Source organism: Pristiophorus japonicus, chromosome 8 (assembly GCF_044704955.1).
Source record: "Pristiophorus japonicus isolate sPriJap1 chromosome 8, sPriJap1.hap1, whole genome shotgun sequence".
NCBI lineage: Eukaryota > Metazoa > Chordata > Chondrichthyes > Pristiophoridae > Pristiophorus > Pristiophorus japonicus.
In genome coordinates, this window is record NC_091984.1 from 129,339,930 (window position 1) to 129,361,302 (window position 21,373).

Consider the following 21,373-nt stretch of genomic DNA (forward strand, 5'->3'; position numbering starts at 1 on the left):
CGCTTCCAATACAAATGGTTAGAATATTCAGACCAGACAAAACTCTCCAAAGGATTTCAGAGCGGTTCAAAGAAACTGAAAGCTGAATTTGAAAATGAAGGAATTATTGAGGAGCTCATGCCACTGAAGGCGAATTCTGAAAAGACTGAGATTGACTGCAAGCACTGAAAATCACAAGATTTTGGATGATGCAATTTAAAACTACAGGAACGACTAGCAATAGCTGACAGAAAAGTGTAGGTGGGAAGTTCCAGGAATCCACTTCTTTTTAAAATATGAAACATGGATTGAGGAAAAGAATTGGCAAGTGATGGAATTACACAAAGAAGCAATTGTCCCCAAAAATTGTTTTACCGGAAATGAAAAAGGCATCCCTTCTACTTTTAGGAAGTTATCTGACCGGATAAGGAAGGTACTATGGAGCAGATTTTGATGAACTTATCGCCCACTGCCGCCCACTGCCGCCGACCTTCCTCTGCTCAAACCGCCCAGTGCCACTTTTGACGTGGCCTGGAGTGGGCGGGAGGGGAGAGCAGCCTGGAAGCGCCCGCCGACGTCAGCGGACAGCCGATTCCCACCCGCCGACCTTCGAGGGACCTCGGCGAGGTAAACCCCGCCGAAAGTACCGTCCGGAACCTCGGCTGCCATCAGCGACACTTGAGCGGCATGTGGGCAGGCGGAGTCCTTGACCAAGTTCGGCTCCCATATTGGTGTAGATTATTATTCCTTTAGGTGTAGATCTTTAATTACCTTTAATGACCAAAAGGCGTCTGACAAAGCATCAATCACTCCACTGCATAGTTTCAATTCTACACTGCAATTGATCTCATTCAGGGTTCCCTAGTTTAATGTGCATGGACAGCTGTTGAAAGGAAACTGGTCAATTAGCTACTGCTAATTGTGGGATGGATGTAGATGGCTGCGCACACTCCTGATCTTTGGGCACCGTGTGTGGAGGGGAGCAGGCAGGTCAAAAGGCCTCCTTGTAGGACTGCTCCTGGGCATGGCCAAAGTGGCCATTAACCGGTCCAGGCAGCAGGCAGTCGAGGGGTCGTTCAGCCCGACTGTGTGCCTTTCTTCCATGGCTATGGAGATAGAGCACGCGGTGTCCACCGGTACGCTCGCGACGTTCTGCGAGAGGTGGGCGCCGGAGGGACTGGAGTGCATCATTTCAACAGGGAACAAAATTTTAATTTAATACTGTATCAATAAAGTTAAATCAAAATCGATGCTACCTCTTTTCTTCCCTGTCCTTTTCTTTCTTCCTTCTATATTCTCAATATTTATCTTTTCTACTCCGCTGTATATAGTCCACATCTCAGAGCCATATAGGAGGGTGGGTATCACTACTGTCCTGTAGACCATAAGCTTGTTGCTGGATTTGAGGTCCTGGTCTTCAAACACTCTCTTCCTCAGGTGACCAAAGGCTGCGCTGGCACACTGAAGTCAGTGTTGTACCTCATCGTCGATGTCTGCTCTTGTTGACAGTTGGCTCCCGAGGTATGGAAAATGGTTCACATTGTCCAAGGCCTTGTCATGTATTTTGATAGTCAGGGGGCAGATGCAAGCGTCATCTGCGAACTGTAGTTCAATGACAAAGGATGGGACGACCTTCGATCTGGCCTGGAGGCAGCAGAGGTTGAACAGATTCCCATTTGTTCTATAATTTTGCTCCACTCCAGCGGGGAGCTTGCTATGGGTGAGATGAAGCATTGCAGCAAGGGAGATTGAAAAGAGCATTGGTGCGATGACACAGCTTTGCTTGACCATGGTCCGGACGTGGATTGGGTCTGTGGTAGATCCATTGGTCAGGATCACGGCTTGCATGTCATCATAGAGCAGACGGAGGATGGTGACAAACTTTTGAGGGCAGCCAAAATGGAGGAGGACGCACCATAATCCCTCACGGTTGAAAGTTTCAACGGCCTTTGTGAGGTCAAAGAAGACCATCTACTAGGGTTGGTGCTGTTCCCTGCATTTCTCTTGTAGTTGTCGCGCGATGAAGATCATGTCCGTTGTACTTCTTAGTGGATGGAATCCACATTGCGACACTGGGAGGAGCTCTTCAGCCACAGGGAGAAGCCAATTGAGGAGGATTCTTGCGATGACTTTCCTTGTGGCTGACAGCAGTGAGATTCATCTGTAGTTACCGCAGTCAGACTTGTCCCCTTTTTTGAAGATGTTCACGATTACGGCGTTCTTGAGATCTCCTGACATGCTCTCCTCCTTCCAGATAAGAGAGATGAGGTAATGCATTCATGCTAATAGTGCGTCTCCGCCATGCTTTAGTGCTTTGGGTGGAATTCCATCCACTCCTGTTGCCTCTTCAGCTGACAGATGGACTTTTCTACCTCGTGCCGGCCTGGGGTTGTGCTGAGATGGTGGCGGGTGGCATGCTGCGGGATGGAGTCGAGGACAGTCGCGTCGAAGGCAGAGTCTCGGTTAAGGAGATCTTCGAAATGCTCCTTCCAACGGGCACTGACTGCCTCTCTGAATTGACCCGTATAATGGTGAAGGTTGACCTAATCCTGAGAAACTCTGTTATTAGCATTATATTTCCGGGTTCGAGTGGGCTATTCAGAATGTGTAAAATGTAAACTCGACATCTCAGGTCTGTTCCTCAACCTGGTAGTTTTTAACACCCTACATCAGTCCTGTTTTGTAATAGAGATACATTAAGATTTCTGATAAATTTTCATCATCTCCAAAGGAAACTTCAAAATCAAAGTCATAAGTCCTGTACTGTCTTAAATACTTTCTGGTTTGAACTTAGTTAAAAGTGTCTACGTGAACTGGAATACTGTTTCATCAGTCAATGGCATTGGCTGTTCATTGTGATGGCCAGGAGATCACACTGTAAATTAATTACTGTGGTAAACTGTGATCATTGCACCATTGGTGGGGAACACACGGTTAATGTCTTGGATATGTAGCATGTGGACTCTGCGAAAGAGTTGGTGGGAAAAACAGTACCAAAGTTATTGGGTCACTACTTTGTTGAATTTGCATGTATATTGTTTGGGTCATTACTTTTGGATTTATAGGGATATCACTAACCACATCAGTTGTATTGTATTCATGTTGCTTTATCACTGTCCTCTGAAATAAATCTCGGAGCTACTGCAAATAGATCAGTTTATTTAAATGTGAACATCTTCGAAATGATTACCAGTGGCATGGAATTACCATAATAGTCTATGTAGATGTATTTTCCCTTCCCCAGATACCTGATCTCGAATGGAGTCATAACCAAGCTATTCTTTATCATCGCAGGGATATTTAAATTTGTTTTTGCGGCAAGGCTTTCTGTTCTTTAAATAATAACATAAGAAATAGGAGCAGGGATAGGCCATACGCCCCTTCGAGCCTGCTCCGCCATTCAATAAGATCATGGCTGATCTTCAACCTCAACTCCACTTCCTGCCTGATCCCCATATTGATTCCCATAGAGTTCAAAAATCTATTGATCTCAGCCTTGAATATACTCAATGGCTGGGCATCCACAACCACTGGTTAGCAAATTGCAAAGATTCACAATCCTCAGTGAAGAAATTTCTCCTCGTCTCAGTCCTAAATGTCTGACCTCTTCTACTAAAACTATGCCCCCTTGTTCTAGACTCTCCAGCCAGGGGAAACAGCCTCTCTGCATCTACCCTGTCAAACCCTATTGAAATCTTTTGGATTTTCAGTTTTGCCGTTTTCAGGGCGAAAACGGAGGCGGGGCGGGAAAGTTACCGCCCGGGGAACGTCTGCGCTCTGGGAGGAAATTTTCACCATCTGGGCCCTGCGCTAGGGTGCAGCACGAATGCAGACGTTGTACAAATTTTGCGGCGCAAAAATGGGAACCACGGCAACTCAAGTGCGGGGCGGGGAGCGCTCCGAGATAGGCCGCGGGGGGGAGGGGAGGAAATCACAGAAACATTCCAAAACATTGCCCACACCACCACAAGACAAATCGCAATATAAGAATAAACAGTCGAGCTTACCTTTTCTGCACTTTAACTACCTCACCACCGGCAGCATGGCTGGTCCACTCTGATTTATTGCGGGGCACGCTTCGGGGTGTACGGGTCGGGTGCGAGTCAAAACTCGCGTCAGTGTCGCTATGAGAGGCGTTGCACACCCGGCGCGGCTCTTCCCGCCTGTGCTTCTAAGCGTCGCCGCAAAACCCGGCTCGAAGCTCCCGACCGGACGCAGAAGACCTCGCCGCCCCATTTCTCGCCACTCCGGGGCAAAACCCGGAGCACAAAGCACCTGAAAATCTAGCCACCTCTCATTCTTCTAAACTCCAGTGAGTATAGGCTCAATCTCTCCTCAAAGGACAACCCTCTCATCCCAGGAATCAATCTAGCGAATCTTCATTGCACCCCCTCTAAGGTAAGTATGTCCTTCCTTAGGTAAAGAGACAAAAACTGTACACATTACTCCAGGTGTGATCTTGCCAAAGTCCGGTGTAATTACAAAAAGACTTCTTTACTCTTGTACTACAGCTCATTGTGCACCAGTGCTTGCTCACTTGCAAGATAGACTGAAAATGACTGCCTTTGTTATTTTTATCCCATGTAGTCCTTGGCCATACACTGTGTTTCAGCGTGGTTTCGACCTGGTGATGGGAGAGCAGCCATCAGACAGAATATTCAGGTAAGCCCACTCATTATATTTATTTCTTGATATGTTCCTCGGGCTCCTACAGTTCTGTTGAGAGGGCAGATATCTAGCATCTGACAGTGAAATGAAAGCTTCTGTTAAATATCCCTTTTATCAAAATGAGCCTCTGCACAGATTGAATTGTTACTCCAATCTGCCTGTTACTTAAATATTTTTCATGCCCATGTTGAATATGATTGCTGAATAGGAACAATTCCAAATTATTCCATGTGCAAGCGATAGGTGCCAATAGAACTGTTAAGTAAATACCTATTGTGTTACTAACAAATGAGCCTTGAATAAACTTTTAACATATTCATAAGTGATGGCCGCTGTGAAGATTTGTCCATGTAACTGTTTCACAAAATAACAATGAAGTTGTCTCCGTAACTGTAACAAAGGAACAATCTCTCTTGGAGTACCACTGTCAGATGGAATGCAACTGGATCACTCTCCCTATCTAATGAAATGATAATGGGCCAAAGATTGCGGTCGGAGGAGTTACTCCGGAGTACGCCTCCGACGCGCGAAAGAATTACGAACTTACCTGCTGGTGGCGAGACTGCGGAAACTTGCGGTCTGGGGGTACGGGACAGAGGGCAGCGTAACGACCCACGGATCCTAGGGATGCAGGCGGTGCGGAAGCATACCTCGGATCATGTGGGCCCGGTCCTCCAATTACAAAGCACAATTCCATTTTAATCATTTCCAAAGGGAATCCCCTAATGAGATGTAATGGAATCCCCAAATCTAATCGAATTACAATTTACAGAAGTAGAATTTTATTCGTAATTGCTTTAATTCCACCAGCCTCATGAAAAATTTAAATTTTGGGGTAATTTTAGACATCATTAAAAACTGGAATCCGGGCCAATATTTGCATAAACTCATTTCATGTAGTGTAATTTATGATTTGAAAATGTTTAATTAATGCCTTGGCTATCCCCTTACGCTGATGCATCTGTTTGCATCAACCATAACATTTTCTTCTGTAATTGCTGGCCAGTCGGTGGGCAAATAGCTCAACTCTGTGCCAGCGATTGCTTTCTCAAAATCAAATAAAAGTCATCCTATTTACACTTGTAACATCCATCTTATTGTACTTGCAGTGATTTCAAATTATCCATTGGTCACTCTCAAATGACCTAATTTTTCATCAGCGGTATTGTTTGACATGACTATTCCATTGATTATCTTGTTGGCTCTGTCCTTAATTCCTTTTGCGCATCATCGCTCTTTGCCTTGGATATCGTCAAAACCTTTGACAATGTTTAGAATTTGCACCTCTAAACAGGTTACTCTCATACTGCCTCGTACCATCGCTATGGTCACGAATATCTAATTTCCTCTCAAATCACTTTAGTTGTGCAAAGTTTGGTTTAATCTCCGATTCTTTTTCTTCTAACATGGGTTCTCTAGGATTCTGTCCTCTCTCCCACCCAACTCTTTTTTTTCTATGCATGGCCTTCTTCGCTCACCATCCAACCCTATTTATTACTTTGCCAGTAATTTTATTGGTTACTTGCTCTGTAACCTTGCTTATAATACACCAAGGATATGGTTACAAGAAATTGCATAATTTTAGAATAGCAAAGTAATACACGAGATTGCGGACAAGAGAGTCAAAAGGAAACATTATTCATTTGATATCTGAATGAATTCATTGCTCATTGTTTTTTTTAATTCATTCATGGGATGTGGACATCGCTGGTAAGGCCAGCATTTATTGCCCATCCCTAATTGCCCTTGAGAAGATGCTGGTGAGCCGCCGCCTTGAACCGTTGCAGTCCGTGTGGTGAATGTTCTCCCACAGTGCTGTTAGGGAGGGAGTTCCAGGATTTTGATCCAGCGACGATGAAGGAACAGCGATATATTTCCAAGTCAGAATGGTGTGTGACTTGGAGCGGAACGAGGAAGTGGTGGTGTTCCCATGTATCTGCTGCCCTTGTCCTTCTAGATGCTGGAGGTTGCGGATTTGGGAGGTGCTGTCGAAGAAGCTGTGGCGACTGAAGCTTCAGTGCGCTGGTGGTGGAGGTAGTGAATGTTTAAGGTAATGGATGGGGTGCCAATCAAGCGGGCTGCTTTGTCCTGGATGGTGTCGAGCTTCTTTAGCCTTATACCTCCTATTATCTTTGGACAGATCCCTCTCCCCTTACTGAAGTCGCCTATAAGAGGAATGCAATTGTTAATTGGGCAGTGCCCAGTCATTAGCATAAACAAACCATTAACCACTATATTCAAAAGTGATACCTCGTTTTTACTGAGTATATTTTACCTCCTGCCTATCACAGGAGCACTTATTGATCCAGTTGATTTGGCCAAGATGGTCTTATCCGATTTGTACTGAACCACAACCCAGTTCCTCTTTCCTAAATAATTCATCTTGTCTTCCCTACAAGGGGAATTACTTGTTAGTCACCATGGTGGGATTGAGCTTTGCTCAGTCCTAACAATCACTGCTCTTTGCCAAAATAAGTATTGCATTGGCAATATACCATTATTGGGGTCTTGAGGTTTGGGGGAAAAAAGTTTGAAAATGACTTGAAAAAAATGGGAACAGATTTTTGAAAAACTTGCCAGTATTCCTAGTACGTTGATTTACTGAATTAGTCCATTGAAACAGCCGTGTAGCTAATTCAGCATGAACTGGAGAGTCTGGAACTAGGGGGCATAGCTGGCCTTTTAAGACTGAGATGAGGAGAAATTTCATCACTCAGAGGGTTATGAATCTTTGGAATTCACTACCCCAAAGGGCTGTGTATGCTCAGTCGTTGAATATATTCAGAGATCGATAGACTTTTGGACACTCCGGGAATCAAGGGATATGGACATAGGGTGGGAAAGTGGCGTTGAGCTCGTTGATCAGCCCTTATCTTATTGAATGGCTCGAGGGGCCATATGGCCTACTCCTGCTCCTAATTCTTATATAATAAAAACCCGAATTATTATTTAAAGGGGGAGAGATTAAAAAATGTTGCAGTACAGAGGGATCTGGGGTCCTTATACATGAAACCCAAAAAGTTAGTATGCAGGTACAGCAAGTCATTAGGAAGACAAATGGAATGTTGGCCTTTATTGCAAGGATGGAGTATAAAAGTAGGGAAGTCTTGCTACAACTGCACAGGGCGTTTGTGAGACCACACCTGGAGTACTGCGTACAGTTTTGATCTCCTTATTTAAGGAGGGATATATTTGCATTGGAGGCAGTTCAGAGAAGGTTCTTGAGGTTGATTCTGAAGATGAAGGGGTTGTCTTATGAAGAAAGGTTGAGCAGATTGGGCCTATACTCATGGGAGTTTAGAAGACTGAGAGGTAATCTTATTGAAATGTATAATATTCTGAGGGGGCTTGACAGGGTAGATGGGGAAATCTAGAACTAGGGGGCATAGTTTCAGAATAAGGGGTCGCCCATTTAAAATGGAGATGAGGAGGAATTTCTTCTCTCATAAGGTCGGGAATCTTTGGAATTCTCTGCCCCAGAGAGTTGTGGAGGCTGGGTCATTGAATATATTTAAGGTGGAGATGGACAGATTTTTGAATGATAAGGGAGTGAATGGTTATGGGGGTGCGGGGGGGCGCGGGCAGGGAGGTGAAGCTGAGGCCAAGATCAGATCAGCCACGATCTTTTTGAATGGCGGAGCAGGCTCGAGGGGCTGAAAGGCCTGCTCCTGCTCCTATTTCTTAAATTCTTCTGTTCTTATCTTATGACTGTGAATCTAATGCGGGACCTTGTTGATCGACCTAGTCAGTTCCCCGCCACAGTGTATTTAACAAAGGAGCCATTGCGCTGCCTTTGGTTTGCTATTCTTACTGACTGTGTTAAAGAGAGAGAAAGAAGCAAGATAACGTGAAGCAACAGCGAGATTGTTTGACTTTGCTCTGTGATACCAATAAAAATTCAAAGACTCTCAAAACCACTCCTTTCAGCCTGGAACAGGGTATTGGAAATTGAAGTTCTCAAGGCAGAGTTTTGCAGTGAACTTCAATAACTGAGTTTATGGAGTTGAATTTACTGGAATGACGTGTTTGGCGACGCACACAGTTTTTTTGAATTTTTCAGCACCTCGTACATTTCGATCTGTAATTACGCTGGAATGTTGCTCCATCTATAGCATGGCAAATCATGGACCTCATGGACAGCGCAGCCAATGGCTTACCCCACAGACCAACCACATGGTACCATAAATAGCTGCGATTGGTGCCATACGTCAGATTGAGGTGTAGCACTGGGAGGTAAGTGAGCTGCAATTTCTGAAATCAACCTAAAGCACCGTTGAAAGAGCTCATTGCAGTTTAAAACATTTTATAAGGGCCCGGGGGGGATGGTAGCACGATTGCTTCATTCTCCAACTATGGAGCCTCAAGCGATGCGCCTTCTCCCTCGGCTCCTTCTCAGGTCGTCCACAATAATTAGGAACCGGGTAATATCTAGTGTTTAGGCCATTATAATGTTTTCACCTCTAATTTCCAGATTTCTAGGGTCTGGATGATCCAAGATGGTTCTTTTGTTAGCCTCACAGTTTAAGATCATGTGCTGGCTGTAAATCACATCACCACAAGGTCATCCAGAACATCGATGCCGGGGTACTTAAGGACCCAGCTAAGAGAGCCCTATGCAGCCAGCTCCTCACAGCTAACCTGGCGTGCCTTAATGACCCTGAGATGCTGAATGCTCACAGCGCTTGGTCTGCCCTCCAGGCCTCCATAACCAGTGCTTATGAAGAGACATTTGGTCACTCAACCAGAAAACACCAGGACTGGTTTGATGAGAATGACCAGGAGATCCAAGAACTAATAAACTGCAAGCACAGAGCATTTCTGAGCCTTAAGCAACAACCCAATTCGGGATCAGCAAAGCAACATTACAGGCGGCTCAAGGCTGAGGTCCAACAAAAAACCTGGGACCTAAAGAACAGGTGGTGGATGGAGAAAGTGCAGGAGATACAGCAGCTGGCCGACAGCCATAATGTCCGAGGATTCTTCATCGCAGTCAAGGCCACCTACGGTCCAAACTCCCAAGGCCCCACCCCACTACTGGCCAAGAACGGGGAAACACTCATCAAGGACACCGAGGCAGTCAAGGCCCGCTGGAAGGAGCACTTCAAAGATCTCCTCAATTGAGACTCTGCCTTTGACTCTCGACTCCATCCGCAGTATGCGACCCGCCACCACCTCAGTAAAACCCCAACATTGCACAAGGTAGGAAAAGCCATAAGACAGCTCAAGAACAACAAGGCTACGGGCGCGGATAGAATCCCTGTTGAGGCACTAAAGTATGATGGAGAGGCGCTGTTGGTGCGGATAATGACCTCATCTCTCTCATCATGCCGGGAGATCTCAGAGATGCAGTGATCGTCATCATCTTTAAAAAAGGAGACAAGTCCGACTGCGGCAACTACAGAAGAATCTCCCTGCTATCAGCCACTGGGAAAGTTGTTGCTAGAGTCCTCCTCAACCGTCTTCTCCTTTCTTCATCTTAGATTCTGCAACATCCTTTCTTCATCTTTGATTATAAAATGGAATTAATCCATTTGCGTGATACGAGATTTGAAGTTGCAATTAGAGTTTAGATATTCCACACCCCAGACTACCACTCATTTCTCATGTCCCCATTAACTTCAGCGGAATAATATATGGCTAACTTTGCAATAGTGAGTAGGACTAATTCAAAATAAATCTAAAGTACTAAGAACGTCCGCTGATTTTTTTTAACATAATAGTCAATACTTTTATGGGGTGGAGAAAAATTAAAAAGCAAATGGCTCATTGGAACACCAACATACACTTCTATGGATTCACGCATGTGAACCTATGTTTGTTGAATTCATGATCTCCGCTGGTGCTCTGTGGGCAAGTTCTAAAAGGAGAAAACTGGGTGGAGCGGGGGTGGCAGGGGGGTGGGGGCGGTGTCTGGGGGTCGAAGAAATTAATCTTAACCTTAAATCAAGAACATTTGGTTAGCCTGGATATACAGTGGGTTATCTCTGGTCTCTTTACTCTAGAACAAAGTAATAGGATCCATCTCTACTATCTGCTGACTGACGGTCGCCTGTGAAATATGCTTGGCCAGTCTGAATCTACTTCCTGTTTAAATATGGGCCACATTTCAAAACTGCCTCCAAATCAACACCAAATTGGCAATGGGTTCAGGAGCCATAAGAATGACTGGTGTGGGAAGCTCAAAAGAACAGTTTGAAGGTTTATTATGAGATTTTCTTCTGCGTTTGGGTTAAGGCACATTGGTGTGGAACAGTAGCAGGAGATTTCTCCGACTAATTTAATATACCTGACCTGGGAACGTTTGCTGATACAGTCTTCACCACTTACAGCGAGCATGTCAGTGTTGGCAGAATGTTCCCACTGCAAGCAGTGGATGGTAAAACCGCAAGCTGTCGACCAAAGACCATGGGGCCGAATTTGGTCGCCGCCCATTTCTCGGCGACCCCTCGGGTGGCGCTTACCTTTTTGCCACCCACTGCCGCTGGGTCCCGTTGGGAGCCACTTCCGGCTCCGTTGGGTGGGCGCAGCGGCAGTCGCCGGGCGGGAGCAGGAGTGAGCGGGAATGAGCGGCCGGCATCATCAGTCTGCGGCAGTTGGAGGCCTCTCCATTTGGGGGTCTTCGGAGGGCCTTCAATGACATGTGCGAGACTTAGCGATTTTTTATTGTTGTTGTTTTTGTCTTCCGACATGGCGGCATTTCGGGGCCATTTGAGGCTGATTGCTGTACTGCGCATGCACATAAAGGCACACCACTTTATTCCACCTGTGAGTGTGAGAGGGGAGAGGGGAGAGTTGGAGTTTGGAGAGGAGAGAGTTGGTAGTTGGAGAGGACAGCGTTTGAGGTTGAAGAGGACAGAATTGGAAGTTGCAGACGGGGCATTCTGAGTTGTAGAGGGGGCAGTTGGAGAAATTGAGACACAAACTGTTGAGCACCCATTCATTTCACCATTGACGATGAGTGGCCAGAAACCAGCAATGAAGACTGGCAAAACCAGGCCCAGAGCTCCATGGTTTAATGAGCAGGAATTGGAGGAGCTCATGTCAAAGGTGCAGGTGCAAAGACCTCACCCGGAATGGTCGTGGGAAGCCTCCACCCCCCCCCGCCAATACCGACACATTTGGAGGGAGATCGCTGAGATCATGAGCGCAGTGGGCAACATTTGAGTGGGATAGGGACCAATGCCGGAAACATTTGAATGATTTGCTGGTGGCAGCAAGAGTGAGTACAAATTTATTCGCCCCTCCTGTCCAACGCCAAAAAGGCTATGAGCCAGATGTGTGTGTATGGGAGTGTGTGTAGGGAGCATCAGCAAAGGGGCTACAGGCTGCAACGTTTCTTTGTGCGGAAGAAAAACACATCCAAGGCAGCAAGCCTGCGTGGGACGGGAGGGGGGCCAGCAAAGGTGGTCGATTTGAGCAGGCTGGAGGAGCGTGCGTTGGCATTGGTGGGTGCACGCCGCCGTGCAACCACAGCGGTCGATGCAGATCCAGTGCTACAGCATGGTAAGGTTATACTAATCTCCGGTGTGAGCCACGCTCATGGCAAGAAAGGTCATGCAATGTTAAAGCACTCGCGGTTTACCGCACACTTTGTTGGCCACTATTGGTGTGTCCATGTAGAGATGGAACTCCTTGCTGGCAGAATGTGAGATGGCACGGCTCACATCCCAGCTTGACCAGCACACCTCCCCCTCCCCCGCCACCCCGCCACAGACTGAAATGGTATCCTCTACTTGCAGATGATGACTCAGACAGCACGGATCTAGGCACACCATCGACCTCTGACCTACAGAGAAGCCGTCAGACCCCAACGTTTCTCACGCTGATGTTGCCGCCAGCCCAAGACAGCGGATCCCACCGCCACCCCCCACCACCCCGCCCCCAGATCACCCATTTCCACCGCTCCCACCTCCGCAACCCTGAGCCACAAAGAAGAGGAGAGAGAGGAGGGAGAAGAGCCCATATTTGAGCCGCTTGAGCTCAAGGAGTAGGAACAGGATGATAGCAGCCTCCTGCCATGTGAGCCATCTATCCGCAGAACCTCGGCGTCGGGCTCCAGTTCCTGGGGTTTGGAACGGACTCCACACTGGTAAGCTCAACCAGTCGCACAGGCCGTGGTGTGAAGGCAAGCGAGGCGCCAGAACCCACCAGGAGCGAGCAACCACCTGAGGATGCAGCACCACTCTCTGCAATTCTGGAGATGGTCCAGCTATCACGGACAAGCGTGTAGATAGATCGCGATATGCTCCAGACCATGACTGGGACAGCTTCCAGCATGGCAACCTTCACACAGCAGCACGAAGACCAGATGGACTGCCACATTACTTTGTTAGAGCGCACAACCGAGAGCGTTGAGGCAATGAGGCAAGAGATGGCTTCTGGACGCGGTGCAAGCCCCTGAGCCCACACCCTCAAGGCAGACAGGTCTGGAGGAGCAGGAGATCCCGGCACCTTCGGCTGTGCTCCCTGCCTTCTCACCAAGACGCACACGTCTGCAGACATCCCGCTGCCCTCCTGCACAACCTCGTCAACCAGAGGCAGAGAGGGGCAGGGGAGCGGGACGCCATTGTGTAGGCGGGGCGAGGAAGAGGATCTTGGGCATGGCTTCAAGGGGGGGGAAGAGAGATGGTGGTGTCGGGGAGAGGGGTGGCTGTTGGTGATGTAAATGTTTGTAAATGTAATAATGTTATGTAACCTCTGTTATTGTGCACTTGTAAATACACTCACATTGTTGACCCTCTCTTGGTGAATGTCTGACTTTAACGTCATGTGTGGTGCCTTGTGAGAAACACACATCTGTCCCTCAGGTCATCTGCTTTATCAGGAATATCTTCCCATCCACATATGACTGCACTGTATAATGGGTAGGGTCATCAGGCCATCGCTACACGCTTTATGTGCTGTGAGGGTTATTCAATGTGTCAGATTAATTACATCTCTCAGAATAGACTTATGTCCGTCACCACAAGGCATGCTGGGTACAGGTCTTTTGCGATGAATCAGAACAGATTTTATGAAGTAGTTTCTTTGCAGTACAAAGAAAGACACATTAACAAAGCGATAGTGACTGTCTAGTCATTGAGACTTCAACAGTAGGCCACTGAGTCACGGCGGCGCTTGTCTCTTGCTGTGTTCTATTGACTGTAGTCCTTCCTCAGTTTGGTCTGTAATCACGCTGCCCCTAAAGTCGAATAACTGTAACTTTATAATGCTTTCCTCCCATACAAATGTTGTTCGAGTCTGCAGCTGTCTCAGGCTTACAATAGATCATTCTAACCCTAACCCTCTCACCCTCTCTGTGATATGTAGTGCTTCCCTGAAAACTTCTTGAAGGACTGTGTCACAGAATTAATTAATCAGCTTGGATGGACAAAATGTGACTTTTCACTTATTCATAATTAGTTTACCTTCGCCATTCGGCTTCTCAATGAAGGTCTTTCAGCAAGGTCAAGGAAAAAGTTTCCATCAGCCTGGACATATTTCAGTCGCTTTTGTCACATCCAAATTAAACCTGACCATCAGCAATAAAATAAAGCAACATCCACCTAACTTTTTCCCAGCAGTCCCACTCAGGATGGTCCAGCACCTGCACCATAGCGACGATGTGCAGCGCTGCAGCACTCGGAGCCCTTCTCCCTGCCGCCCGACTCACGGCCAGCTCAGACCTGCTTTTTGTGAGCGATGTTTCTGGTGGGCGGCAGGTCGATCTGAGGCCAGCATCCCTCACCAAAATGACCGATTTGCAGCATCTGGCATGGACGGGCAGCATGACATCACGCCGGCGGATCTGTCCGTGACCAATCTCGCACCGGGTGGAACCTGGATGGCAGATGGGCAGTTCCAGAGCAAATTGCCCAGAAAACATACATTTCCAGCGGATCCTCGCTGGCAATGGGTGCAACTTGCACCAAATTTGCCCCCATGGCTTGGATTTTGGGCATTTTGGATTTCGGGGTGTTAATCGCGACAGGGCGTTAATGTTAGCGCCTGAAAATAATTTGCGCCTCCGACTGCAAGTTTCGCCGAAAATATAAGTTGGAGGAGCGTTGGCGTTAAGTCAGGCATGACACAACGGACTTTGTGCGCCCGAGCAAAACTTGCGGCGGTAAATAAGTTTCATTGTTGTTTAGTGCCCTGCAACATAACGTTGTATATTGCAAGGTTTTATTTTGGTGGGGGGTGTTTTTATGACATTATTTGCCATTGGTGCCTTGTGCATCATGCCAACATTCACCGGAGATGTGCCTTTACGGGGCACATAGCGTGTCCCGTATTAGCTCCATCCCTCAGTTTCCTCCATTTAGGAGCCGGTCCATTACAAGCTGGCGACATGCGACTCATGGTCCGGCAGCATCGCCACGCTGCCTCCCCTGTGGATGGGGTGGCTATCCAATGGGGGCCTTGCCAGGCTCCTCTTCACCGTCCTCCTCCTCCTCCTGAGGAGGGCCTGCAATCCCCACTGGAAATGCCTGGCCCCTCATGATGGCCAAGTTGTGCACCATGCATCACACCACAATGAATTCGAAAACCTGTTGAGGGGAATATTGAAGGCTGCCTCCAGAGTGGTGCAGGCATGGGTCTGCCTGTAGGAGATGGTATATCTCTGTCAGCACTTCCTTTCGGAAGCGCAGCCTTCTCACGCACTACTCCTCATAGAGCTGGAGGTCTGAGCGTTGGTGCCTGTAAACCCGTGGGGAGTAAGCCCTCCTCCCCGGATGTCTTCGGCCTCTCATCACCTGTGGGCCGACATGGCCAAGAATCCTTCCTTTAGCTTGACACCGCCTGCCAATAGCATAAGAACATAAGAAATAGGAGCAGGAGTAAGCCATACGGCCTCTCGAGTCTGCTCTGCCATTCAATAAGATCATGGCTGATCTGATCGTGGACTCAGCTCCACTTCCCTGTCCGCTCCCCATAACCCCTTATCCCCTTATCGTTGAAGAAACTGTTTATTTTTGTCTATTATTCAATGTGCCTGCTTTCACAGCTCTCTGAGGCAGCGAATTCCACAGATTTACTACTCTCTGAGAGAAGAAATTTCTCCTCATCTCAGTTTTAAATGGGCGGCCCCTTATTCTAAGATCATGCCTTCTAGTTCTAGTCTCCCCCATCAGTGGAAACATCCTCTCTGCATCCACCTTGTCAAGCCCCCTCATAATCTTATACGTTTCGATAAGATCACCTCTCATTCTTCTGAACAATGAGTATCGGCCCAACCTGCTCAACCTTTCCTCATAAGTCAACCCCCTCATCCCCGGAATCAACCGAGTGAACCTTCTCTGTACTGCCTCCAAAGCAAGTATATCCTTTCGTAAATGGAGCATGATAGGCTGGTGAACGAGTAATGCCCCCATTAAATTTTCTCACAAGTTGTGAGGGCACTGTAATGGCAGATAAAAGTGAAGTTTGCAAGCTGGAACGTCACACAGCATTATGTGCACAATGGGTGTAGTCAATATGACCTGCGATGTAGGATCCTCATCCCTCCATTTAAAAGTTCTGCCAATACCGCCTGCTGCACCCTGGGACCGGCGGGTTTTTTCAGATGTTTCCTGAGGCGGGCGTTAATTGAGACATTAAGGCTGAATGTTCCATCCGGGGCGCTAGCACAGCGTTGCACAACAATTGACGTTATCATCACGCGAATTACAGCGGGCAGGGCAGTAAGTTTTTGCGCCGGCGCAAACCAATAGCCGAATCTTCCGGCCAGGCGGTAAATCCTGGATGCCCGGCATAACGCCCAAACACAGCATTTAACGCCCCGGCGGGGCGCTAACCAAGGCACAAATGAGCTGAAAATCCAGCCGTGTCTGTAGCCAGTTAAGTTTCCCGTTCTACCTTGCTCATGTAGGAGTTTTCAATATCCTAAAGAGGTAAGGGCAACAGCACTATGGCAGATGATGGAGAAAAAGATGATGAAATCTTGTTGCCTGAACAATGGCCAGTAAATATCTGTAATCCTGTCACTCAGCCACGATTTCACCACACTCCCGACACAGAGAGCAGCACGCTGCAGCACTGAGGTGCTCAGGTGATTGGCTAACTGTACAAGCTGATGGATATCTATTAAACACTTCAAATTGCCTGAAATCAGCTGAACTTTTAAAATGGTAAGTGGAGAGTGATAGGTCCTTACTATACAGTATAAATGCACACGAGGCCCATGCTTGAGAGAAGGTTAGTCTGTGACCTGTCCTTTATTCCTTAGCACTCAAGTGATGAAGGTGGGTGGAGCTTCCCCTTTTGGACTTGAAGGTCCAGGTTAGGAGTGTCTCCCACCTAGTGGTCATTGTTCTCACAGAGTACAAATTAGATCAGATTATACATGACATCACCTCCCCCCCCGCAAAGTCTTATTGGGATCACAGGTTGAGTCTCTCTGGTGGTTTACGCTCTCTTGTGGAGCGCCTGAGTTGGGGCTCCGGTTGTTGGGCGCTGGCCTGAGTGTCTGCTGTTTGCGGTGCCTCAGGCCTATCCAGACTGCCCACAGTGATTGGGCTCTTCTGCCTTTGGTTCCGGTGTTCGGTCACCTGTGGTGGAGTGAACTCTACATCGTGTTCTTCCTCTGCTTCTTCTATGGGGTTACTGAACCTCCTTTTTGTTTGATCCACGTGTTTGCGGCAGATTTGTCCATTGGTAAGTTTAACTACCAGAATCCTATTTCCCTCTTTGGCAATCACAGTGCCTGCGAGCCATTTGGGCCCTGCAGCATAGTTGAGGACAAAAACAGGATCATTTACATCAATACATCGCGCCCTCGCATTCCTGTCATGGTAGTCATATTGTGGCTAGCGCCTGCTCGCGACAATTTCTTTCATGGTGGAGTGTATAAGGGATAGCCGGGTTTTGAGTGTCCTTTTCATTAGCAGCTCTTCGGGTGGAACTCCTGTGAACGAGTGTGGTCGGGATCTATAGGCCAACAGGAGGCGTGATAAGCGTCTTTGTAGGGAACCCCCTTGGATTCTGAGCATTCCCTGTTTGATTATCTGCACTGCTCGTTCTGCCTGGCCGTTTGAGACCGGCTTGAACGGTGCCGTTCTGACATGGTTAATTCCATTGCCTGCCATGAAGTCCTGGAATTAAGTGCTTGTGAAGCATGGGCCATTGTCGCTGACCAAGACGTCCGGTAGACCGTGGGCGGCGAACATTGCCCATAGACTTTCTACCGTGGCAGAGGATGTGCTTGAATTTAAAATGTCACACTCGATCCATTTGGAGTAGGCGTCTGCTACAACCAAAAATATTTTTCCCATGAAAGGACCTGCGTAGTCCACATGGATGCGTGACCAAGGCTTGGCGGGCCATGGCCACGGGCTAAGGGGGGCTTCCCTGGGCGAATTGCCCAGCTGGGCATACGTGTTGCACCTGCAAACACAAAGTTCTAGATCTGCGTCTATCCCTGGCCACCAAACATGTGATCTGGCAATTGCCTTCATCATGACAATGCTTATTGTGGAGTTCTCTGATGAACACCTCTCTGCCCATCTGGGGCATGACTACTCGCTTTCCCCACAGTAGGCAATCGGCCTGAATCGAGAGTTCATCCCTGCGCCTGTGAAATGGTTTAAATTTCTCAGGGCATGCCCTGTACGTGGCTGCCCAGTCCCCATTCAGGACACTTTTCTTGACTAGAGATAATAGCGGGTCTCTATTTGTCCAGACTTTAATCTGACGGGCTGTCACGGGTGAGCCTTCGCTTCCGAAAGCTTCAACAGCCATGACCATCTCAGCAGCATGCTCGGTAGCCCCTTCAATGTTGGCTAGTGGGAGCCTGCTGAGTGCATCGGCGTAGTTTTCGGTGCCCGGTCTGTGCCAAATTGTACAGTCATAGGCGACTAACGTGAGTGCCCACCTCTGTATGCGGGCCGATGCGTTTGCATTTATGGCCTTGTTGTCGGCCAAAAGGGACGTTAGGGATTTGTGATCTGTCTCCAGCTCAAATTTCCTGCCAAACAGATACTGGTGCATTTTCTTTACAGCATCTACACATGCGAGCGCCTGCTTTTGTACATCCCGTAGCCCGTTTCTGCCTGGGACAGACTCCTGGAGGCATAAGCTACCGGCTGTAACTGACCCTTGACATTGACATGCTGCAACACACACCCGACACCATAGGACGACGCATCGCACGTTACACAAGTTTCTTACATGGGTCATATAGCGTTAACAGATTGTTGGAACATAACAAATTGCGTGCTCTATTAAAAGCCCTTTCCTGGCTGTCCCCCCAGACCCATTCGCAACCTTTGCGTAGGAGCACGTGTAGCGGCTCTAGCAGCGTGCTCAATTTGGGAAGAAAGTTACCAAAATGGTTCAGGAGCTTCAGGAACGAATGCAGCTCCGTCGTGTTACGGGGTCGCTTCCGTCTTGGATGCAGTAGGGCTAATCCCGTCTGCTGCTACCCTCATCCCCAGGAATTCTACCTCTGGAGCTAGGAAGACGCACTTCGCCTTTTTCAGTCGCAGCCCTACCCGGTCCAGTCTGCGTAGCACCTCCTCCAGGTTGTGGAGGTGTTCTTCAGTATTGTAACCCGTAATGAGGATGTCGTCCTGAAAAACCACCGTCCCTGGAATCGACTTGAGGAGGCTTTCCATATTTCGTTGGAAGATCGCAGCGGCCGAACGAACATCTGTTGTACTCAAACAACCCCTTGTGTGTCGTGATGGTGGTCAGCTTCTTCGACTCACTCGCCAGCTCCTGGGTCATGTAAGCTGAGGTCAGGTCCAATTTTGAAAAAAGTTTGCCACCGGATAGCGTCGCAAAGAGGTCCTCCGCTCTCGGTAGCGGGTACTGGTCTTGGAGTAACACCCGATTGATCGTGGCCTTGTAATCGCCACATATCCTGACCGACCCATTCACCTTGAGCACCGGCACGATTGGGCTCGCCCAGTCACTGAATTCGACTGGCGAGATGATGCCTTCCCTCAGCAGGTGGTCCAATTCGCCTTCTATCTTTTCCCGCATCACGTACGGCACCGCTCTGGCCTTGTGGTGTACTGGCCTGGCGTCCGAGTTTATGTGAATCACTACCTTGGCCCCCATGAAATTGCCGATGCCAGGTTGAAATAATGAGTCAAATTTGTTTAGGATCTGTGAGCATGATACTCGCTCCACAGAGGAAATTGCATTGACATTGCCCCATTTCCAGTTCATGACAGCAAGCCAACTCCTCCCCAGTAGTGCGGGACCATCCCCCGGGACATCCCAGAGTGGCAACCTGTTCTCTGAATCTTTGTGGGTCACGACTACAGTAGTGCTGCCGAGCACCGGAATGATCTGCTTTGTGTAAGTCCGTAGCTGTGCGTCAATCGGCGATAATTTTGGCCTCCTGGCCTTGGACGCGCACAACTTTTTGAACTGTTTGATACCCATCAGGGACTGGCTGGCCCCGTGTCTAGCTCCATTGATACTGGGATGCCATTGAGGAGCACTTTCATCATTATCGGTGGCGTCCTGGTGTATGAAATGTATACGTGCTCCACATAAACTCGCTGAACTTCAGCTTCCAGCGATTTCCCCCAGCATTCATTTCTGCAATTTCTGCAGGTATTTTGCTCATCTCTGCAAACTCCGGCTGAGTGTGTGCCTTCACGCCTCCAACATGAGCTGTTGTTGGAAACAAAATGTCCCTTGCCTGTCGATCGTCCCTGACTGCCCCTGTTATTGTCCTTGAGTGCACCATTAACAGGTGTTGATGGCCCCATTATTGGCCGCATGGTCCCTTGCAATGGTGTGAATCGCCGTTCAACTTGCCATTGTCTCTGTCGAACTCCCCCTCTGGGTTCGACTACATTTTGTGGCATGCCCGATTGCCCTTGTCTGCCTGGAGAACTGTGTGCTGCTTTAACAATGTTGAATCTCTGTCCCAACCATTCCTTAACACAGTACCTCTTGTCTGTTCTGCTAGTGGCCATGCTCGCGTGGTTTAAATTCCAGTTTCTCGTCGCCATTGATAGATCTTTACTATACAGTATAAATGCACACGAGGCCCATGCTTGAGAGAAGGTCAGTCTGTGACCTGTCCTTTATTCCTTAGCACTCAAGTGATGAAGGTAGGTGGAGCTTCCCCTTTTGTACCTGAAGGTCCAGGTTAGGAGTGTCTCCCACCTAGTGGTCAGTGTTCTCACAGTGTACAACTTAGGTCAGATTATACATGGGTTACAATGCTGGTTGAATACATGACAGAGAGGATTAAGGTAATCGCACTTTAATGAGGTGCAGGAAGCTTATTGAATTGCCTGAAATAGCTAGCGTGCTTAATATATTTTAAATGCCGCCTCTGTAATTGTCACCTATGGAGATGTAAAATGATTATCGTTAATTGCCCGGTATAGACAGTTGCCTGGCATGTGCTTGGGTAGTATAAATGGTGGGGACTCTACAGGGTCTCTGAAGTGGAAAGCATTACAATCCATCATCTCAAACACAAGATTCATCAAAATAAGCTGAAGACCGGGCAATATAACAGAGGACAAAAGCAAAATCCTGTGTATGCTGGAAAGAAAGAAAGAAAGATTTGGACTTACAGGCAACTCTCGATTATCCGGGTCCCTCGGGGATTGGGCTATGCCGGGTAAACGATTTCTCCATTCGAGCGAGTTGACATTATAAAGTTAAAAGTTCAATGAATAAATACTGTGTAATCAGCTCCAAACAGTAACAAGGCAGTTAGGTATGGACATTACCAGCATCATGCAGGTGGCCTCGAGGAGGAAATTGTCTAGCT

At 47.8% G+C, this 21,373-nt stretch overlaps 1 protein-coding gene across 1 annotated transcript in view; it reads left to right on the plus strand.

Annotated features, from left to right (window-relative positions):
• The window catches only part of astn1 (astrotactin 1), a 3,463,295-nt gene that overhangs the window by 1,704,355 nt on the left and 1,737,567 nt on the right, over positions 1-21,373 (plus strand). The window contains exon 12 of the mRNA XM_070888265.1: positions 4,567-4,641. Coding sequence (XP_070744366.1) covers positions 4,567-4,641 — 75 coding nt within the window. The remainder of the gene's footprint in view (positions 1-4,566; positions 4,642-21,373) is intronic.